This window comes from Suillus paluster (genome assembly GCF_016628075.1).
Source record: "Suillus paluster strain FC165 chromosome Unknown EDB91scaffold_82, whole genome shotgun sequence".
Classification (NCBI taxonomy): Eukaryota; Fungi; Basidiomycota; class Agaricomycetes; order Boletales; family Suillaceae; genus Suillus; species Suillus paluster.
The window spans coordinates 131,356-151,727 of record NW_024537642.1 but is presented as its reverse complement, the minus strand read 5'-3'; the positions used below and the strand labels follow the sequence as shown (position 1 = coordinate 151,727).

The following is a 20,372-nucleotide window of genomic DNA, read 5'->3' as shown; positions in this document are numbered from 1 at the left end:
GTCGTCTCCTGTCATTTTCAGTCGTCTCATCCTTTAATGCGACGGCAGACTTTCCCACGCCCGTCGTGCCATGCAGTCAGATGAGTCGACTCTTTTCTTGGTTGTCTAATAACCCGTAGATGTAGTTGAGGAGGCCCACCCGCGTCCCCTTCAAAAATTTTGGATGAGGCTGGCGTTCGCGGGAGTCGTACTCAGCACTCATGACAGCGACATGTAACAACTTCTGCCACGTTCCTTCATGATCATCACGAACTGTCGACGAGGTCAGAGAGCAGGAGAGAGAGCAGAAGATGGAAATACTGACATTGATCAACGGTAAACCGCGAAAAGGATTGCAACACTTCCCGGGAAGTACTATTTCAACAACGTGGTTAAACATCATAGGGGCGATGGTTATCTCGAGTGGCGACATACGAATGATCAATAAAGTCTAAGCTGTCACTTGGACGTTTGGGGTCGAAGTAAAGCTTAAAGTCGTGACACGATCTTTTGGCGTCAGGCTGTCGATAGGTCTGTGCGACGGTGCTAAGCTAGGTAGCAAGACTTGAAGAAGAAGATCCGTTGTGGTGTGATAGAAATACAAGGCACGAGAGTTGCTTATGTAGAAAGCTCGTTGGATGTGACAGATTGCAGTTGAAGAACAAGTTAAGCGCTCATCTTAGGTTGAAAGAGCACACCAGGGCCCGATACCATTGGTTGCACAACCAGAGAAGTTAGAACCGAATAGCGGCCAGTAACATGCATGAAGTCTTGCAGCACGTTGTTCAGAAACGATTGGGCTGTCATCAAGTAGGATCTTGCCATGCAAGAACGTATACCTGGTGTATATCCACTCAAGTGTTAGCTGGCTGTTGGGTGTTTATATCAGCTTGAAGGTCGATATGATGTTATGTCATGGTAATTATGGGTCACAGACTCCCACGACTTCGGCATTCTGATTTCTTACTGGTCAACTGTACACTACCTGCTATCATCGTCTCAACATCTCACTTCATTGGAATATTCTGTCTTCTCGGGCAAGTAACAATGGATAGGGAGACAACTACTATTACTCGAACTTTATTTACACCGTTTATTTGCGTCAACATTCATGCAACCCAAACTGACCTGTTATTGATTTGTGGGCATGTTTTTGCAGTTTATTTCATACTCCGCGAAGTTGTCAGAGTGACTGAGACTGTTCATTGTAATGCCGACTACGACTGGGGAGACAAAATACCAACGTTCGGCTGAAGCCCTAGCATATAGATACGATTCGCATTTTCAAAAAATGCCATCTTCACGATAGACACTGCCTGGTCTTCCGTGAGGTCTTGTCTACCGACGAAGTCCGCCAATACCTGAAGAATCAAATTTCACATCTAGAGGATCTATGCGCAAGGAATGATCTAATTTACCTCGTACATCGCCTCGCGAGCTTGGGTAGTGGCGAGGATAGAACCTTTCGGGCCACCACGCCGCATCAGCTGTGGAAAGGTGAGTAATTTGTTCCGTGACAGATGGACTGCTGACGAACTGGACCACAAGATCTTGTTGGTAGGCGCCAACTCAAGCACTTCACGTATGACGGTGCGTTGGCCGTCAGCGGAGATAAAGGGGAAAATCTCTCCGAAGTCGAGATAAACGTTCTTGTATACGGATGTGAGATAGCCAGCGTCTCTCGTGTAAGGGTAGCTGGAATGCAAGAGAACGAATATCGTTTCTGGGAAGGCCTTGATAATGGGCTGCATATGCGCCGGAGAAGACTTTGTCAACGCAATGTCATTGTCTCCCAGACCTTGAAGCGGATAAGTATCATGCAAGGCGGCTTGGACTACTGTTTTGCAACGCACCAGTGTGGAACTGGACTTTTGGAAGACGTGAGTATGGAGGCGCCGCGGAGCGGAACAAATTCTTACTAGGTTTCTTGCATTTCCCTGCGATATCGAGGACTATTTTGACTAGGTGATCGTTCAAGGCTTTGTGCTGGAAGCGAATGGAACCTTTCTCCTTGAACTCCTCGGATGCAGCTGTTAGGCACTGGTAAAGTTCATCCGCGCTGCAGGGTGCAGGGTCGACGTCCAGACCGGTTCTATCGGATAAGTGAGTCGATCTGATCATTTATCCAGGCCATGATATAGCTACTTACCTGTAGCAAGCGACAGATTTGTACCCTACCACAAGCTCATCTTTGGCAGCGTCGTTCATACAGGCGGTAAAATCCTTCAGGAATGTGTCGCAGAGGATACCCATGGAAAGAGGAGAGTTATCATTTGCGATGAGGATGTTTTGTAAGATGTTCTAAACATCCCAACTGAGCTTTTCTCAAAGATAGGGACGACGATCCCTTACCTGGCCCTCCACTTCTAATCTCACAATCCGCTTCGATGGACTTTTAGTGTACTGGTCGTGCCAATTCAAATCTTCAGCCATTTCTGCGATTCCACCCAGGCCATCGTCGAACAATATGCACTGAATTCCCGTGGGCTCCATGCAGAGTTTACACAACTCTGCATAATCCAACTCGAGTCTCTTTTTATTGACACCTTCCCAGGTAGGATCGCTACCGAGGAGCTTGGATAACTGAGCTGTTGCACGCAAGCAAGCAAGAGTGTGGACAGCATCGTCCAAAGCATCGCCGTGGGCCTCAGATATGAGTACTTCGTATCGGATGGCGTCGCGGTGCTCTGATTTCAAGAATGGGTGGGCATGGTTGTCGATGATGGGGTACCCGAAGGCGGTCTTTGCTAGTTCTCTGTACATCGGACCCATAGATGATGATGTGCAATGTATGACGATATGGAGAGTTCGGAAGCAATTCTTATCTAGGGGTTCCAGCCTGTTGCAGCTGACCCTGGAATATAAATAAACAGACTACGTCGCACGATATCTTATCAGATCCAAACGCAAAGTTGCTTCCGCTTTTCTGACGACCAGTGACTAGTGACTCTTTACATGCCTGTGACAGTCGAGGATTTAGACCGGGCCATTCGAGCTGCATTCCCTGTGTCCCATCTCGACATTGAGGATCAATCAAGTGGATGTGGATCCAGCTATGCAATTCTCCTGGTTAGTGAGGTATGTATTCGTTTGCACTGTAGCTACTCATAGTCAAGGTGAAACGGAAATATTACATAGGTCTTTGAGGGCAAGAGTACTCTTGCGAGGCATAGATTAAGTAAGTCTCGGCGTGACTTTCATTATGATACGGGGATGCTCATCGTCTGACAGTCAACCAGGCACTGAAGCAAGAAATATCACAGCTGCACGCGTTTTCTCAGGTGAGCTCTGGGCCTTCTTCGTGGTCGAAACGGTACTTTGATTGATCGACTTTTTCCAGAAATCTTTTACCCCGGCGCAATACGCTGCGCATCTGGCGAAAAGTGGTTGAACGATGAAGTTGCAACAAGACAATAGCGGCGTTTCGGAAATTAGAATGACGACACTGGCATGTTTTAGTTCATATGGAGGATGTGGCCAGTAATACTGAATCACCGCTATGCCAAGCGTAGCCTTCAGATCCAGTGTAATGTGAATGTGGTCTTCTTAAGGTGGACAATAGAGACGGTTACTTCCCGGGAGTCCTGCCTAGACCTTCGCCGCTGACCAAGTCCAGTGGCTTGCCTTCAGCTATCTCAGACTCCACAGACCATGGTTACCTACCGCATCTCATGTGAACACTGGCATGTGGAGGTGGTGGACTTTACCAAAGCATTACTATGCTTCCGCGGTCGATAATGACCAATGGCCCCACCTTGGGCAGTACCCTCAAATCCACTGTCAGTTTTGCACGTTCCCGTTCCATTGAACATCCACAGGGACGTTTCAAGCAAAAACGATAGCCTTCGCGCGACGTTCTGCCACTAGTAACAGAGGTATAAAATGCTCGCGATGGGCAACAGAAGTTCTAACACACAGAACTCCCATAGTCTTCCTTCAGCGTTGTATCGTTTGACCTACTATTCTCACTATGTCAGAACACATTTTCTCAGAACACACATTTCAACTTCAGATGTATTCATCGACGTCGATGCTCTTCTGGAAGAGCTTCGGAATCTACCCCCTCCCGCCGAATCAAACGAGTGCTTGACGCAAACTGAGCCTACCAGAACCTTCATTACCGACGAAATAAATGACATCTGCGGTGGTTTCTTTGCCGAGTTCTTGATGCCAAACATCAAAACCTATCTTGCCACTTGCGACAGGCTGGTTCCTGTGCTTGACCTGGCGATGCTTACCGCGGGGGATCGCAAGTTGGTATGGTCCTTCTCATGTCATTTTACGCTCTGGCTTACGAAAAAAAAATCACAGGTCTTAGATACGTTGGAGGTATGGTATTATTATGGCTTGCTAATAAGAATTAGACGTTGACTCCGTGCTGTAGCTGGCCCACGCAATCTTTGACAACTTCGTGAGCATCTCGCTGACAATCCAGCAGCTCAGCGACCCACTTTCCGAACTCCCAACGCATTCGTTCGTCCGAAAGTACTTGCTTGGATTTATTGATCGAGCTCTTGCGTCTCCGCAATGTTTAAATGACATCCACTGTACGTATCCAGTCCATGATTGGTGATGCGTGCACTGTCTCATGATGTCGCCATTTCAGCTGAACTTGAAATACTGAAGTCGAAGATTCAAGAGCGCGAGGATGAGGCCCGAACATCCTTCTTTCTCTCCGACACGAAGTGGATTTATGATATATGGGAATCATGCCCCGAGTTCAAAGCACTAGACTCGTGGCTGACTGAAGATATTCCAGCCACAGCTCTGGAAATAGTTGCCCAGGGATGCATGGCTACTGGTCCCACTCCCAATGACGTCTCTCAGTCGCCAATCATGACCGCAAAACTCACACGGAACTCGTCTTTGGTTATAGAAAACCTACGAGCGTCGACGACGCGTCCTCTAGGAGTATCGCAATCTTTATCTGCGCTACCGACGTCAGCTTCACGCCCCATAAAGCGTCTCCCAACACGAGGTGCTTCGCTTTCCCGCACGCAATCACTTTCCGCGATGCTTCCACCTCAAGCCCAAGCTCGCGTTATGACCGCGCTTGGCACGGTGGCTGAAGTGGAGGAGGAATAGGACTGAGAATTCGGAGGATAAGGCTCACTGGTATTGTATTTATGTCTCAGTACACCACACCCATATATCGGTAGTGCTTGTATCCCAAATATTCACACTCTTTTCAAACGGACGCCATTCTTGACAGGCCTGAGTTTGCACATGTTTGGCGTTGTTGAAAACGAAAGGCTTTGATAAACAAAGTTGACTGGTCGCTGATTAGCAACATCACGGCACACACAACTTACGACATTCACGTAGTATCGTACATCTAGCAGCACCACATGAACGACAAAGTTTCAAGTGTGACATCGCCCAGCTCTCGTGAGTTAGTCACTCTGCACTGTAAAACGAATACAATGTTCACAACACATGTGCTATTGTCTTCAGCGAGGCTACGGAATACTGACCTCCATGAAGCTGAAGCCCCGTTCTTAGGTGGCGCCCAAATACCAGAAGAGTTAGGTGAGTAGTGCGGCTGATCAGCAGCACGACGTGACAGTTCTCTGGCAGATATCTATGATGGGGCGCATAGATCTCAGTTCTATGAATTGGGCCAGGTTGGTTGCGCGCCGATGCCCCGATCTTGCTACATAATTGATACAACTCCCTTCTTAGAAATTATTGGAGGAGAGCATGGATCCAAATCAGCCTCTGATAGCTCCACCGACGTCAATGTATGAGCTCCGGGGAGAATATACTGGTGCCCCATCTTTTGTGGCGCAGATCGACAGCTTGATGCGGCAAGGTTACACAAAGATTATCCGTACTAAAGGTAGTATATAAATGAAGATAGGTACTCGCATAACCTGATGCGAACGTTTAAACCAGGTGATGGCAATTGCTTCTACCGAGGTAAGGTTAATCCACGGCTTCCGCCTTCCGCATACTCATGTGTTCATAATATCAGCTTTGGCATACGCGTATCTCAGTAGCCTCATTGATTCTCCCAACCTCGTCCCTGCTGCGAGATTTGTAATAGAATCAGGTTCCAGAATGATGGAACATAATTCCATGGACGCGGATATTATTTCGACCTTCTGCGAACCCCTCATGGATCTAGTAGATGCCGTTGGAAGCCCCGATCCTAACCAAGTGCTGACACACGACCGTCTATTATCTGCTTTGATGGAAGAAGAAAGTAAGGTTCTCGCGTATGACCTGCCTGCCTGCATCTGACCCGTCGTAGTGTCTAACTATATTATAACGTACTTGCGATATCTGACATCGGCCCAAATTCAGTCCGCGAGCGATGATTATGCTGGCTTTCTCTTCCATGATTCAGGGGACCCGTTGCTACCCAGCGAATTTTGTCGGCATTACGTCGATCCCCTCGGGAAAGAAGCAGGTCAATATACTGAGTTGCAGTTGCATTGACCTATCCAAGCTGATGTTGTTCAATAGACCATGTTCAGGTGGCGGCCTTGTGTCGGGCTCTCAAACTGCACATCAGGATCGCATATCTTGATGGCCATTCCCCAGATGGTCAAGCTCACTTCCAAGACATCACACCGCCAGATGACCCAAAGAATAAACCGTTGATTCTCATCTATCGGTATGTCGACGACTGACTTTTAATCATCGCAAGCTGATATTTGGTAGCCCTGGTCATTATGATGTCTTGATAAAGACGAACTGACGTGGTGCAATACCAGCCTGCTGTTATATTCCTTGCATATCGGTGTAGCACGGTTACCCATCTCCAATCCTCTTATGACATACCTGTATATATCCTATACACACGCAAGTGATTTGACCAATATTCCTGAATTCTGCTTGAGTTGATCGGGTGACACCCATAGTCAAAATGTTATGATTCGTGTGTACATCTCAGATTTCGTTGCATGTAGCCCATGGGACATGTAGAGTGGGTCTAACGTTATTGATGGAACGAAGTCTGAGATGGCGGACAACGGCTGGTGTTATGTGATCAGTCCACTTCCGGGCAGTGTTGCTACATAGCAGATCAATGAATCTTGATGGAATCCAACAATAACTTTACGTTCGAGCATGTAAGTGTTTGTGAATGGGAGCGTCCGTGCAAGTGTTAATAAGTAGACTGAAAGACTTGTTTATACCAGTGAAAGTTCGAGCGTCAAGAAAATGGTGCGGTCCTGCAGGGCAGCCGAGCATGGTATTAGTTGGGGATGTGTGATCCAAGCCTACCTTGTTTGTGTCCATGCGAGAATTCAACGTGCGACTCTTGGCCTTGGATGGTTGCGACAGAGGGGGTGACCGATGACTGAGGCCAGCTTGCTGCGCTGGTACCATAAGCTGCTGGTTGACACCAGCGGAAGGGTAGGACACGGAAGCAGGACGGATATGCCGGCGATCTTCAAGTTCAAGTTCATATGTAAGCACACGACTCGGATGAAGAGCAGTGCTTACCTTGGTGCTGTAGGTATTCTTTGGAATTGTCAAGGACGTGTTAGCAACAGTAGCCAATAAATCAGTACGCACGGTCGCATTCGGCCGTTGAACTCTTGACTGCAGCTTGAAGCGGTCGGAGTCGCTAATGACCATGTTCCGGACTGTGTCCGCCATCGTCTTCGTGATCGCAGTTGTGCTCGCTGTCGTCATGATCATCGTGGACATCTTCATGATCATGAAGGTTCGCTCTTGTTGCATCATCTCGGATAGCGATGAGATCAGGAACATCACTGAGTAACTGTAGAACTTCGCCAGCATCCGCGCTGCATGCATGATTGAGATAGCCTTCTATCCAATGCACCCGAGGTCATCTTCGATCAGCAGGCAGGCAACAAAAGGAACAATGCATAGATGCAGGTAACGCGAGAAGTCCATGTTGCCCGGAAACACAGCCTGAACTGGAAGATCTTGGTCGTTGATGATCTCTTCCGCGATGATAGATGAGCCCCTGGGTCCGAAACCGGATGCGGTCAACCAATGGCAACAGATTCGCAAATGGAGTTACTATCCAGGACGGGCCCGCTGAGTCAGGTGATCAGGGATAACTGAGCGACGATGGTATGAAAACTGCTTGGAAGCTCACCTGAGTACCTGTCTTTGTGTGACCGACCGCGTTGCGACTGACATTGGTGGGAGCGTTGTTTGCCATGACTGCAGGTGCGTCTGAATGTCCATCAAACTTGGATATCACATTAGCATCGCTGGGTTGTATGACGAGAACGACCATAACTTACTTCGTCAGCAAGACCATCTTGCTCCCCATCTTTGCGTTCCGTATCATCATCTCCATCTTCGTCTTCCGTACCAGGGTCTTCATCTTCGCTGCTATCATTGACATCCTCGCCACCTGCCAGACATTTCAATGGTCGAACAATTCCTCGAATAAGCAATAGAGTTCCTGAGAAACATGCAGGTCATGTATCGCATCGGCCATACATTCTGAAACTTTTGGAGAAAATAATGTTTGATTTGGAGCTGCGTTGAGGCATGTCAGGTCTGAGCCTTCTGAATAGGAGAGCATATCTCACCAGCTCGAGTACTTGAGTAAGAAAAAGTTGGTCTTGCTCTCGAATTGTTTTCGTAATATCTAGATATTTGATGGACGAGAGGCGGTCTATAGCCTAGAAGCACAAAGTCGAGTCGCATATAAGTACGTCTCAATTGTTGAACTCACTCGGAATTTGTTGTAGAGACGCTCATCGTCGCCAAACACGTAGCTGGTGGCGATCTTCCTGCCTAGTCGTGTGGCTTTGGGATTTTGCGAGAGTTCCGGTCAGGATCACGTTTCGCTTTGGCTCGAGCCCCTTAAAATGGAAGCTCAGCCCCAAAGACCATAAACCATACATCACAACATACTCTCAAGATCGTGACATAGGAGACTCATTTGCGAAGGGAGGGAATTGAGTTTGTGAGGCATGATGGTCATAACGAATGCGTCTGGGGGTTTGTTGACGTGTTATTTGTAAATTTATATGTGTCACGTGGATGGCAGAATTAGCTGAAAAGTCAAGGAAGAGTCGACTGTTTTACCTTGCCATGACGTAGCTGCCACGGTCAACAAAGTCGAGCTGCGCAAGGGATCGTCCTTGAGCTTGAAGCTAGTAAAGCTTAAGCTTGAAAGAGCCCTGAATTTCAAAAGTCCAATTGCACCGACACCAAACTCATGCCGCTTTCGAGATTTCCCACAGTCTTCCATCGTCAGCCTAATCAAGTTGTAGATTGTAGTCATCTTATCTTTAATCTCTTCTTAGAAAGTCGAGGGGAACATAATAGTCCGTGCAGCGCAAGATGTTCAAAGCACCATACCCACCTTATGATCCAACTGATACATCTGGGTGAGTTGACGCTTCGGCATGAAAAAACAGCTGACGCCTAACCGTCACATACAGATTCTCGTGAGTTTCCATTCATTCGCGCTTCGAGAGGTCGCTGGTTGACTAGTGCACCATCAAGATATGAAACAGTAGTGAAGAGGTGGCCCATCATCTTGACAAACATCATCGATCATGTGCATCGTCTTCTCCATGACATGACTTTAGAAGCCCAACAAGCCCACAATTCGGATGCTTCTAAGGTAGAAGAGCTATCTAAGAAGGTAACCGAGGGGCAAGAAATTATCTCGGAAATAAGCCGTTTGAAGTATCGCATGGCAAGGGACCACGAACTCGAGTGGGTAGAAGATGACTACTTTTCCTAAACATATTTTAGATCCCTGGTAGGCTGATAACATAACACAGAGAAATTCCTCAGGATGGGGACATTCTAGTCGCTGAATATAATGCCGACCTCGAGAGTCTGAAACAGACGTCCCAGAACACTTGGTTCAAGGCACCGTGGTTATATGCAGAGTAGGCCAGGTCTCCCCCACACACTTCGAATGACTGAATTTTACGTGCAGGTGCTATTTGTATGTTGCTTTGAACAGCAGTTACTACAAGCTTAAACACACATAGATACCGTCTGATCCGCACGTATTTTAACCAGAAGACATACTGGCGCGGATTTGACCCGTTTTCTACTCCAAAAGAGGAGATGTTCAAAAGTAGCGGAACAGCTATCTACCGTATGTTCGACCGTGCCTTGATTTTTTCCGGAAAGACTGACAGGATATGCTTTTACTAGAGATCGCAACCACGATGCACGAATTGGAAAGTGAGAAGGCCAAACTTCAAGGAGAACCTGATAAGCTTGAAGTGCTATTCAAGGAGATGATTCAGATGTGCCTTTGGTTAGTGGGAATTTTCGTCTTCGAGATGTTTTAATAGATGCCCGACGTAGGGGCAATGCAACAGCAAGTCTTCCGTGAGGCTCATTTTCGCAGATCGTTGACGTCGATATATGCAGGATCTTTCTCTCTTGACGCACCTCTCGCAGTCGGACATAGAACATTTGCAGACGGTCGGTAAAGAGGCTCAGGAGGCGAGGACAGAATTCATTCTCAAGGACGATCAAGCTGCTGTTTGGAGTTACATCAAGACTCTGGCCAATCAAGGAAAGCGTTTAGACTTTGTACTAGACAACGGTACTTTTTGGCACCCTTTGCTGCTACTGTGTCTGATCATCCGTTATGAACAGCTGGTTTTGAGGTTCGTCATCGATCGTTTCTGCAAGCAACGATAGGCACGACTGCTAACCTCTGACGGAGTACAGCTATTTACTGATTTCGTGTTTGCGGACTTTTTGGTCACTTACACTCCATACTTCTCTCAAGTTGTGTTTCAGTACGTCATCGGAAGGTTCTCACTTCAAGGCGATCGTAACCTCTAACTATATTCACCAGCCCCAAACTATTTCCGTGGTTTGTTTCTGATGTCACCCCTACTGACTTTGCGAAGACTATTTCGTCTCTCCTTTCTACCACATTCTTTCCACAACACTCCACGACCAGTCCAGATTCTGTTGCCCACTTACAACAAATGGTCACTCGATGGCAAAATTACATAGACAGGGGCATCTTCACGCTTGCCACAGACATCAGTAATGGGCAGAAGATGACGGAATTTTGGAATGGCCCGTGGCCTTACTGGAACATGAACGAACTAGCACCGGAGTTGGGGCAGTGGTTGAGTGGTTCCGGGTTGGTCATTTTCAAGGTGAGTAGCTCCTGTGAGCTTATAAGGGCTTAGCATTCGAGACATGCATTTCTTAGGGGGACCTCAAGTAAGTAGATATCATTCCCATGCTGATATCTAGAATCTGATGTCTGATGTTGTGGCGAAGCTATCGCAAGTGAGTGTTTTTAGGTCTTGTTAACGTCCCTGACATTGTTGCGACCCGACGTCAGACTTGCAGGTGATGTCAAGTGGCCTGTATCCACTCCATTTTCAACTGCGATCGGTTGGTAATCCATTACAATGTTAATCGACATTGCGTAAGAATGATGATCTGCAGGCCCCCTGGCAGGATCGTTTCCACTTCTCAGCCTTCGTACGAATAAGGCTGACGTAGCCGTGGGTATAGATGAGAAAGTAGCAGAGGATCTTGACAACAGAGATGAAAAGTGGAGAGTAAGCGGGAAGTGAGTTAAACACACTCTGGGTCATCAACTTACAGGTGCTGAGCCGCGTTCCACAGGTATGCTTTGGTGAGCTTCGTGCCAGGAAGAATGAATCAGTAGACTGGCACAAATTTGTCGTTAGAATCGTCGTCTGAGTCATATATATACGGTACTGTTAAACTCGCAGTTGTACTTGACGGCTTGCTTTCCAAACCACAATCATGAGGCATCTCCGGTCCGGTCCGGCAACATCTTGAGCCGAAGTTATTATTGTTCAGACGTTCACCACCAGTACTGTACAACTTGTATGGTACTTAGTCTGGGGAACATTATACGTCCACGGTTGTTCTGACCATCTTCCGAAGACTGTATTTTTCAACCCACTGGTTGAAATTGGCTGTTGCATTTGCCAGAAGTATGTTTGCACTCCTTTTGCTGAAACGACGGTGACTTCACATTGGCAGAGGATCACTCCAATATGTCCTCGGCCCCTCTCAGCGGTGGATATCATCTTCTCCAGCGCTATGGAACACAACCGATTCGGCAACAACTACCTCAACCGAACGTAAGGCCGCAACTGAAACGCAGGATATCAAGGCGCTAGATGGTCTTCTCAAAGCCGTCAGTTAGTATCAGGGCGCAGTGTTTTGACGATATTAAGCTGATCTCGTGTTGGTGGCTCTGCAGGTGGGAAGGCCAATCCTGCTTATCACAAGTGCGGGTGTCATTTATACTGAAAGGAGGGAGCTAATCATAATCTAGTATTATTCCGATGAGGACGTCAGTGCTGTGGTCAGAGGCGCTCTTGAATGCCACCTCCACATCGAAATCGTCTGAGGACCGTCCCGTAGAACCACACGCGCCTGAACAGCCACTTCCTCTCCGGTACATGCACGATACGTATACCGAAATCCTTCTTCCTTTTGCGTCCTCTCCGGAGTTGCTTGAGCAATATACTAACGCATGGGGTGGACTTCGGACTGGTATGCTTATGGAGCACCTTGACTCACTTGCTGGATCGATATCTTACAAGCATATGTTGGGACCGGGCGTGGAAACGCTTGGTCGCATACGTGAAAAGGGTTTTTACATTGTCACCGCTTCTGTTGATAGGTCAGCGGACGTCAAAGTGAAGTTGAACCATGCATTAATACCTGACCCAGGCTGGATGTTCTCGCTCCTCTCTTGCCTGTCAGGGATATTCGCCTGAGCGGCATGGTTATATATACCGGGACAAGTTCCATGGAAGTAGCTGTAAAGATGGAAACTAGGGAAACGCACGGGTACGGGTAACACCGCGGTTCATTGCTGACGGGTTTGGCGGGTACGGGTACGGTGTTGGATATTCATACCCGTGACCATACCGCGACCCTTTACCGCGGGTTGGCGGTGTTTAACGGGTATGACTTACCAAATCGGGAACCTTGACAGCCACTGAACACCGTACTATAATTCTCTGTGTCGGCTTACTCTGAGTGCTTGAGGATCACAACCCAATGCTATACTGATTTTTGTCATGTCTTTCGTGCCCTGTGAATCATTCTAGCAATTTATCGAGCTGACACTTTGCTACAGAGAAGCTCGAGTCACTACCATAAAGCCAAGGCAAAAACTCGAGACCAGTAAGTCTACCAAATCGTCTCCATGAAAACCAAGCTCGCAAAGAAGGCATATGATGCCTCGTCTACCCACTCATCGTCTAAGTCTATCTCGTCGTCCATCTCTGAGAAGGCCAAGTCACTCAAAAAGGCTGTCGCAAAGGGTGCTAAGGCTCTGGCCCGCCCCTTGAAGAAGGTCAAACAGTCATTTGTGTCTCGGTCTGCTCGATCGAAACCCACAGACACTGTTGATCTCACACTTACACTTCGCCACCAGGCCATATCAAATGCTCCACCAATCTTTACATGATATATCTTAGTCACATACTGGTGCTGCGATGGCAAAATTCTTTCAAGCAATGCTTGAACGCTTTGGGCTAACAAAGAGAGTAAGCTGATTCTGAATATTGCAGAAATCACGCTAACTTGAAGATCATAGATTCTTGCAGTTAATGCTGATAATGCGACCGCAAATGATTCTCAAACAACAAAGCTCGCGAGCCTCGATAACTCATTTGAGTCTGTCAACCGTGTTCGATGTTTTAACCATACTCTCCAGCTTGCTGCAAAAGCTTTGCTGAAGCCATTCAACTCCGAGTCATTGTCAGCATCTGAAGCCGATGATGATGTGGATGGCATTAGACTATCTCTCCGTCCCAGGTATGCCACCCTCAAATCCTTTTTCAATCAATCAGTGCTTATTATCTCGCTCAGCAACATCAACTGCGGTTGAACGTGTCTTCTCGCAGGGCCGGCAGCTCCTTCATTTTACTCGCAACCGACTCGCACCATCAACAATTCGTGCTTTTCTCTGCCTCGGAGCCTGGGGCAGAAGTGATCTTCTGGCGATGGAGGACCTTCTAGCCTCTGTAAAGAGTCAAAAACGGAAGCGAAATGAAGTCGAAGCTGAGGAGGACGACGAGGAAAAGTAGTAATATCTATTCAGTTGTTGTTAATACACTCTTCTTGGTAATGTACCCGCGGTGTTTTTCATCCAACCGCGGTGTTGACGGGTCGGTGTGTACCCGTACCCGTGACGGGTACGGTGTTGGCGGGTACGGGTACGGTGTCAGCTTTCCGACCCGCGGTGTTACCCGTGCGGAACCCTAATGGAAACTCTCGGTGCAAGCGGCGTGGAAGATACTCTGCTACTTGGTCAGTAGCCGCCGCATTTTGAACATCTGACTTGAAAAGAAACGTTCTTGTAGGTCGATTCGCTATGGTATGCAGGGACGCCCGAACTCGCAAGGCTCGGCCTGTAAACCCACTTAAACTCGGTTCGCCTGAAGAGACTGCCTTGTATTCGATGGGCGAAAGTGCGTCGTAGTCTCACACATTTAATTGGATCCGCTGAAGAAATGTAGATGCCAAGAAGCGCAGGCAAACCTTGGCCCTTCGCTCTCTTTCTAGGGTACCTCCTAGTTCTGCTGAAGCTGCTGAACTGCACTCAATGTACTTAAAATACGGACAAGAAAATGATCGTCACGTATCCGACTATGAACGCGTTTCGATGGGAGACACGCATCTGGAGAAGACCATGCTCATGTTCCCTCAAGAGCGCAAGTTAGTTTCCCTTTTAAAGCCTTGTCTTTGTTCCGCCTTAATGACATGTTCGAAGTGTTCACCAGAAAGTCTTCGGAGGTGATCATCTTAAACTCTGCAATCATACAACACTGATGGTCTTGTGAAGGCTATCTTATGCGACTTGCTTATGAGGTGAGCTAACTGCTAATTCTGCAGCCACTTCGTCAATATAGCGCTCCCAGCTTGGTTTTGCGAATGCATCACTCTTCACGCGTTCGCATGTAACATTCATGTCACTGGACAGTATCTCTTTCGCAAAACCTGTTCCCATAGGATCTATATTACGGCTGACCTCGCAAGTTCTTCACACTTCCCCTGGGAAGCGTCCTGGTGTAGTGGTATGTTGCAATGTTCCTGCCGTTCCTGCCTAACCGCCGTTTTTTTTCAGCACGTTGGAGTCCAAGCTAACGTTGTGGACGTGCGGACCGGCCACGAGCAGACCACTAATGATTTCCGCTTCACCTGGTATCCAGATGATGGTGCAGCGGTCCTTAGAACGGTCGTTCCGAAGACCTACCAAGGTACGGGCGAGTGCATTTCAGATGAATTCTCAAATGATAACCTGCGGAACAACAGAGGCAATGCTTTGGTTGGAAGGGAAACGAGCACTTGAGATGGGCGATCAAATCAGGGGGGAAAGAAACAAGAAATGAAGTGCCTGGCTCTACTAATTGACATTCATGACTGGTTTGACGTCAGGCTTGCAGGACAAATGATGTACAAGGATTAAATGATAGAGTTTATCTTGGTGCGCGGGAATGGTCAGGCCTAGTAGAATCTTGTAGCAGCTCGAGGGGAGGTTGTGACACAGCCGGAGTCTCCTTATTTGTAGCCCATAAGTATACAGAATTGAAAGAGGATAAGCGTTCGAAGCTGAACGTTGCACAACGGCCATGGTCCCGAGATGGGTTGTGCAATAAGCAGCATGAAGTTCGTTAACAAGTCATGAGGCTGAGGAAGGCTTCGTAGTGGGGCCTGATGCAGACCAGTTCTAAACCGGCTAGCGGACATTTATATCTCCGCGGCCACGTACTCAACGTTCACTAGGTGATCTTTTTTAACATTCAACTCCAGGGTAAAATATTTGTGCTATCAGTCCAGTTCACTTGGGAAGCCTCTAGCAGCTGGTTGACTGATAGTAATAAATGCAATTTTCGGGAGTAAGTATATTGACTGGAGTTCGTATGCAGCCCTCCACGCTCAGGCTGGCCTACTAGTAGTGACAGCTGGTGACCTCCTTGTTATCTCCGCGCGCGGCTGCATGCTCAACAACACTGTCGTGTTGCTCTCATGATGTGTTTTTCTGAACATTAAGCGCTTTCAAGCTGACTGTCTGCGGTACTAACACACCACGATAACAGTTCAGCTGCCCCATCACAATCCTTTTTACTGACCTGCTTTATCGCATGCCACGGCCCCGGGTTGTCCCCTCGGTAGAAAGACTCGGCTACTGCTATCAGTCAACTTCTTCACCATGCCGCTCAGATTCGTTCGTACGAAAAAGCTACGGATTGATGTCGACCCTTTGCAAGCAGCCATTACGACAACGGCGTTCGCCAGGGATCTCATGGCAACTCTGCAGTTTCCTCCAGCCACTGCCGCTGTCTCAGTTTTGCTCCTAATCTTGCAAACTATCCAGGTGAGCAGACGGATGAAATATACATTTGTGCGCGTGTTGCGAGTTGTATTCACATTTATATAGAGCATTCAAGTCAACAGATCCGGCTGTGACCGCTTGGCACGTCGTGCCGCACAAATACTGATTGACATTGACGAGCAAATGCGTGGGCGATACCATGAAGCCCCGGAGATGCTTCTGAGGAATTTGGACAAGTTCGAAAGGTACTCCTGGCTGTTATTTGTAACACGATGGTCCTTGACGAAGCGTTCGTTCTCGACTCTCAACAGCACCCTAAGTTCTATCCACCGGTTCATGAGAAAATTAGCCGATTCGAAATGGAGTGATAGGTTCCTCCGTAAGTCGTCATTTGACGACGCTCTGGCCGAGTACATGCGCATGCTTGACGAGGCCGCGCAGTCTTTTCAGGTGTGCGTATTGTTGAATTTCAGATTCCAGTTACTGAAAAGCCCTTGTGACGAAGCTCGCCACCCTCATCAATATACACCTCGCCGTGAGCTCACTGATAGGGAACGCCACTTCAGACGCAACTACGGAAAGAGTCCTGGATGCTTCTCCGCCTGCCTATCATGAGACTCTCAATGAATCAGACTCGGAAACAGTCGAGATTAAAAGCCCGGAGGTTATCGATGCATCGGAGCCTCTAGTTGCTGTATCCGATGCTCCGGCGGGGGCAGGAGCCGAATCCTTGTCATTACCAGAGAATAGAATTACAGACCACTATCTACCCGAGGAACTTTCGTCCTTGACACTGGAGGATGATCATGGAGTAAGTCATCAGGTTGATCGTCTTTTTGTTTGCTCATTTATTGTGTACCCTAGTTTCGGCGATACCACCAGTCGGAGATTATACTACGGGGGTGCTCTAGATTGCAAGACGGATGGTGGGCTGGCGCGACGGAAGTCCAGGTCCAAGGGCAACGAGCCTTGATCAAGAAATACGACGATGACAAGGACAGTGCACACAAAGTAAAGTGGTCGTTTTTGGTCTATACAGTGGTCACTCAAAATAGGTTTCAGAAATGGTTGCGAGACGTCAAGGTCCTGCAGAATCTTTAGTATGTCAAACTTAGCCCTTGGATTCCACTGAATCTCATTCTCTAGTCATCCCAATTTACCTCAGATGCTTGGGTTCTCAGATGAACGAGCCCCAACTCCTTTCATCTTGCTGGCGAATGGTATCCATTCCTGTCGTGTTCTCGATATCATATCTAATCCAAGAGCAGTGCAAACGCAGACGCCTCAAGCCCTGGTTCGCGAAGTGTTACGCTCGTCTAGTCTAGGGACTTGCATGGAGCTCATGTTGCGTTTTGTAAGCCGTTCTTTTGGCTATGTGATCAGCGTTTGATACAGTGGTACAGTATCGCGACCTTGCTGTGATTGCTTTACAACCAATACTCCGCCGTTCTCTTGAGTTGATGATTATTTAGGACACAGCGATGTACGTCCAGAGACAACTCGACCTAGATGAGAACAAGGTCCAAGATTTCATCGAAGTGCGTCGTCTGATCTCCCTTGCAACTCATACCTACAGACTTAACTTCTACAGGCGTCCTCATTTCGAGTTGACTCTCTCAAAACTCTTGTAGTTGGTCTGCCTCCCCCTCGGGATGGCGAGTGGTATACTGCGCGAAACTATGGATTAGCGCATACATTGCTAGATGCGTGTTTACGAGTAAGAGTATCATCTTTTGCATGCTTTAGGCTTTATACTGAGATGCGCGTGCAAGATGTTGCCAAACAACGGGCGCGTCACTTACTCCTATGACAGAGGGGATGAATTCGGTATGAATTCAAGCCAACGATGAAGTTCTCGCTCACACAAATTACAGTGACAGAAGAGATACAAAAGAAAATCAACCATCTCGTCACTCTGGCACGAGCCCTACTTCCTAGCGGGAGACAGTCCCCCATACTCCCAACGCAGTTAGAAGCATTGATCGAAGATACCGAATCTGAGACACCTTCGCTGACTTTGCGACAAATACGGGACCTCACTTGGAATACTGAAGGCGCACATGGTCATACATGGTACGAAAGGAACGTGCCCGCTGATAAATTTTCTGTCGGAGATATCGGGTACATTCCCGTTGGAGGAGACTTTGGATCTTTCGTCCTTCTTAGCAACGTCATCAAAGATGGAAAAGCTGAACTCAGCGTATCTCATCGGTCTCACGGCGAGCACTGGTGCTGGAAGCATGTTCCAATGCGCAGACAACCCCTCCAGGCGTACGAACTGCCTGAAGTTGTCGCAGGGTGAGAATTTTAAGAACTGGAGGAAATAGTCGATAATAACGTCGGTGACAAGATGGCCCGTTGCAGTGCCCCCGTACAGTCAGATCGATGTGGTGGTGGTACACGAGGCCTATCTTTCTTGCGTCAAGGATGCATGGCAGTATCTATTGAAATACGGGAGGGGCCATGCAGTCGATAGTGGCATCAGGCCAGAACAATTGATACTTGGTGAGCCTTTGACCTGATCCTGCGCGAATCGTAGCTCACCAGGTACGACAGTAACGCATGTCGGAACCCATCAAGATTTTTATGTCAATGATTTCCGACCAAAGCCTTTTGTCCCATCGGCTCGCGCAGTAGATCCCCGGTTCGCTCCGAATCAGTTCCATCACCAACAGATGCATGGCTTTCACCAACCATCAGGCTTCGGTCAGAACCACGGTCTTCCGTTCAACCAACCCGCCCTTCCCACAATAGTTTATCTATTCACCTCGTTGGATCCAAATCACAAACCGCATTGGTCATCCTCCCCGGTATGTCTGCCAAAAAGCGTGTCGAGTGAACCTTTGGCGCGACATTTCACAACAAAAGTTGGCTGGTGGGTGAAGCCTCCTGGATTATGGAAGTTGGACTGACTTGACTGGTGCAGGAAAACCGGGTTTTTGAACTATGTACAACTTCATGCTGAGGACTTTGATAGTACCTGATCTTTGCTTGAAGTCCTCCCAGGGGAGGGAATCTTTCACATCTAGACTTGCTCTGAAGCACTTCACTAGGACCTGCAGAGTCGATACCTGCCATTCCCGGTGAGAAGTTGACCTTCGCACAACGCGCCATGGTTCTGTATCTAGATGTACACATACGTGCCTATCCTGTTGTGGTTCTTGTAAGCGGTATTTATTCCTCAAACAACTTGAGTCGACATAACCATGATGTTCACTCTTCAGTTGTGAATACTATTTTACAATAAATTTGCCTCATCGGCTGAACATGTACTCGTCATACCAGTATTGAGACCCAAAATCCATCCGCGAAATGCATCTAGGTAGGCAGGCCTGCGGTGTTGCTATGCATCTTACTCATGGCGCAGTCTCGTAATATTCATAGACGCTGTTCTCCGCTCTTGTTGTTCTTCCTTACTCCTCTAGTCTCCCGTTCTTCGGGTTTCTCTCGTCTCGCATACCATTGCACTTAGGGTGACTGTCTCTGACTGTTCGGCGATGGCTACTATTGGTTCAGATAAACATGAAAAGCGCTGAACGCGCTTTTTTCATGGTAATCATTTATCATTGTCAAGCAAAAGTAAACCCATCCCTTTTCATGTAAACAGTAATTCATCAAAGAGGTTGAGCTAATGATGTTTTAGCGCGGTATGTCTGTCGAATGGTGATGAGCAGGGCAGTGAGACGATCAAGCTGTCCACTTACTGTGGAGTAAATCAGTGATAGCCTGCCAATGCATGATACATCCTGCGACATAGTGATTTATTCCTCCAAACCTTGATCATGAAATGATAGGAGTATAGTCTAAAAGTTTATGTGCTGGAACTCTGACAAAAAATGTGCTCGATGCTGCAACGCGATACCAAGCCATTCAAGCACAGGTCTCAAGAGACGACAACATGTAATCAACATAAGGTCATAGCAAGCTACCTTCTATTCAGCGATGCTTCTGCTGTCACACAACGATGGAACTCGTCCGTGTTCAAAAAAGATGTTCCTACCCTTCCAACCATCCAATGATGGTCTGCTGCAATGTCTCCCAGATGCGTCTAGTGCAGCAGAATCGAACCTCTCGAAGACTAAGCAACTGCGACGGACGGCAGGTGACAAACATATTCTGCAGT

The 20,372-nt window shown here is 47.7% G+C and overlaps 8 protein-coding genes across 8 annotated transcripts; 6 read left to right on the top strand and 2 right to left on the bottom strand.

The window, feature by feature from the left end:
• Positions 1-959: 959 nt before the first annotated feature.
• On the bottom strand, positions 960-2,825 carry EDB91DRAFT_1160706 (amidohydrolase 2). Its single transcript, XM_041319809.1, has 7 exons — positions 2,332-2,825; positions 2,129-2,280; positions 1,899-2,071; positions 1,517-1,777; positions 1,398-1,441; positions 1,193-1,340; positions 960-1,050 (listed from the first exon to the last, which is right to left on the bottom strand). Exons 1-6 carry the CDS (start codon positions 2,749-2,751, stop codon positions 1,197-1,199), a joined length of 1,194 nt encoding a protein of 397 aa, XP_041172412.1. The 5' UTR covers positions 2,752-2,825; the 3' UTR covers positions 960-1,050; positions 1,193-1,196.
• A 109-nt stretch (positions 2,826-2,934) lies between these two features.
• On the top strand, positions 2,935-3,370 carry EDB91DRAFT_1060293 (bola protein; the record flags this gene model as incomplete). The annotated part of the gene is made up of 4 exons (XM_041314332.1): positions 2,935-3,057; positions 3,118-3,157; positions 3,211-3,260; positions 3,320-3,370. 4 exons carry the CDS (start codon positions 2,935-2,937, stop codon positions 3,368-3,370), a joined length of 264 nt encoding a protein of 87 aa, XP_041172411.1.
• Positions 3,371-3,496: 126 nt separating this feature from the next.
• On the top strand, positions 3,497-5,174 carry EDB91DRAFT_844437 (uncharacterized protein). The gene is made up of 4 exons (XM_041328588.1): positions 3,497-4,236; positions 4,291-4,308; positions 4,364-4,526; positions 4,586-5,174. The coding sequence occupies exons 1-4, from the start codon at positions 3,862-3,864 to the stop codon at positions 5,062-5,064; spliced, it is 1,035 nt and encodes a 344-aa protein (XP_041172410.1). The 5' UTR covers positions 3,497-3,861; the 3' UTR covers positions 5,065-5,174.
• A 90-nt stretch (positions 5,175-5,264) lies between these two features.
• EDB91DRAFT_1160696 (peptidase C65 Otubain-domain-containing protein) lies at positions 5,265-6,854 on the top strand. Its single transcript, XM_041319808.1, has 9 exons — positions 5,265-5,367; positions 5,434-5,508; positions 5,557-5,603; positions 5,662-5,818; positions 5,875-5,898; positions 5,954-6,184; positions 6,233-6,391; positions 6,448-6,598; positions 6,646-6,854. The coding sequence occupies exons 1-9, from the start codon at positions 5,328-5,330 to the stop codon at positions 6,680-6,682; spliced, it is 921 nt and encodes a 306-aa protein (XP_041172409.1). The 5' UTR covers positions 5,265-5,327; the 3' UTR covers positions 6,683-6,854.
• A 261-nt stretch (positions 6,855-7,115) lies between these two features.
• EDB91DRAFT_1253300 (uncharacterized protein) lies at positions 7,116-8,890 on the bottom strand (the record flags this gene model as incomplete). Its single annotated transcript, XM_041323624.1, has 5 exons — positions 7,116-7,157; positions 7,210-7,761; positions 8,057-8,152; positions 8,208-8,320; positions 8,830-8,890. The coding sequence occupies 5 exons, from the start codon at positions 8,888-8,890 to the stop codon at positions 7,116-7,118; spliced, it is 864 nt and encodes a 287-aa protein (XP_041172408.1).
• A 371-nt stretch (positions 8,891-9,261) lies between these two features.
• EDB91DRAFT_1239310 (uncharacterized protein) lies at positions 9,262-11,495 on the top strand (the record flags this gene model as incomplete). The annotated part of the gene is made up of 11 exons (XM_041321837.1): positions 9,262-9,308; positions 9,427-9,642; positions 9,711-9,821; positions 9,927-10,036; positions 10,096-10,205; positions 10,318-10,495; positions 10,619-10,694; positions 10,754-11,066; positions 11,123-11,133; positions 11,258-11,310; positions 11,365-11,495. 11 exons carry the CDS (start codon positions 9,262-9,264, stop codon positions 11,493-11,495), a joined length of 1,356 nt encoding a protein of 451 aa, XP_041172407.1.
• A 667-nt stretch (positions 11,496-12,162) lies between these two features.
• Positions 12,163-15,382, top strand: EDB91DRAFT_1160661 (Thioesterase/thiol ester dehydrase-isomerase). Its single transcript, XM_041319807.1, has 10 exons — positions 12,163-12,583; positions 12,634-12,730; positions 14,178-14,223; positions 14,277-14,384; positions 14,433-14,631; positions 14,687-14,709; positions 14,759-14,784; positions 14,835-14,990; positions 15,041-15,173; positions 15,229-15,382. The coding sequence occupies exons 1-10, from the start codon at positions 12,243-12,245 to the stop codon at positions 15,303-15,305; spliced, it is 1,206 nt and encodes a 401-aa protein (XP_041172406.1). The 5' UTR covers positions 12,163-12,242; the 3' UTR covers positions 15,306-15,382.
• Positions 15,383-16,219: 837 nt separating this feature from the next.
• On the top strand, positions 16,220-19,233 carry EDB91DRAFT_1060284 (uncharacterized protein; the record flags this gene model as incomplete). The annotated part of the gene is made up of 16 exons (XM_041314330.1): positions 16,220-16,291; positions 16,355-16,494; positions 16,561-16,699; positions 16,755-17,060; positions 17,114-17,260; positions 17,312-17,349; positions 17,396-17,469; positions 17,515-17,603; positions 17,653-17,667; positions 17,722-17,787; positions 17,841-17,966; positions 18,022-18,076; positions 18,124-18,547; positions 18,600-18,754; positions 18,806-19,151; positions 19,176-19,233. The coding sequence occupies 16 exons, from the start codon at positions 16,220-16,222 to the stop codon at positions 19,231-19,233; spliced, it is 2,250 nt and encodes a 749-aa protein (XP_041172405.1).
• Positions 19,234-20,372: the final 1,139 nt, after the last annotated feature.

Excerpts from the sequence above, each read along its gene's own strand:
- EDB91DRAFT_1160696 (XM_041319808.1), top strand. The coding sequence starts at position 5,328 with ATGAACGACAAAGTTTCAAGTGTGACATCGCCCAGCTCTC. Across the intron at positions 5,509-5,556 it reads CCAAATACCAGAAGAGTTAG|ATATCTATGATGGGGCGCAT; the intron begins GTGAGTAGTGCG and ends GTTCTCTGGCAG. Across the intron at positions 6,185-6,232 it reads TGCTTTGATGGAAGAAGAAA|TGTCTAACTATATTATAACG; the intron begins GTAAGGTTCTCG and ends GACCCGTCGTAG.
- EDB91DRAFT_1160706 (XM_041319809.1), bottom strand. The coding sequence starts at position 2,751 with ATGGGTCCGATGTACAGAGAACTAGCAAAGACCGCCTTCGGGTACCCC. Across the intron at positions 1,778-1,898 it reads AGGGAAATGCAAGAAACCTA|GTCTGGGAGACAATGACATT; the intron begins GTAAGAATTTGT and ends ATCCGCTTCAAG. Across the intron at positions 1,442-1,516 it reads CAACAAGATCTTGTGGTCCA|GTTCTATCCTCGCCACTACC; the intron begins GTTCGTCAGCAG and ends GTGGCCCGAAAG.
- EDB91DRAFT_844437 (XM_041328588.1), top strand. The coding sequence starts at position 3,862 with ATGCTCGCGATGGGCAACAGAAGTTCTAACACACAGAACTCCCATAGT. Across the intron at positions 4,527-4,585 it reads ATGTTTAAATGACATCCACT|CTGAACTTGAAATACTGAAG; the intron begins GTACGTATCCAG and ends TCGCCATTTCAG.
- EDB91DRAFT_1160661 (XM_041319807.1), top strand. The coding sequence starts at position 12,243 with ATGAGGACGTCAGTGCTGTGGTCAGAGGCGCTCTTGAATGCCACCTCC. Across the intron at positions 14,785-14,834 it reads TTATGCGACTTGCTTATGAG|CTTGGTTTTGCGAATGCATC; the intron begins GTGAGCTAACTG and ends TAGCGCTCCCAG. Across the intron at positions 15,174-15,228 it reads CGTTCCGAAGACCTACCAAG|AGGCAATGCTTTGGTTGGAA; the intron begins GTACGGGCGAGT and ends GCGGAACAACAG.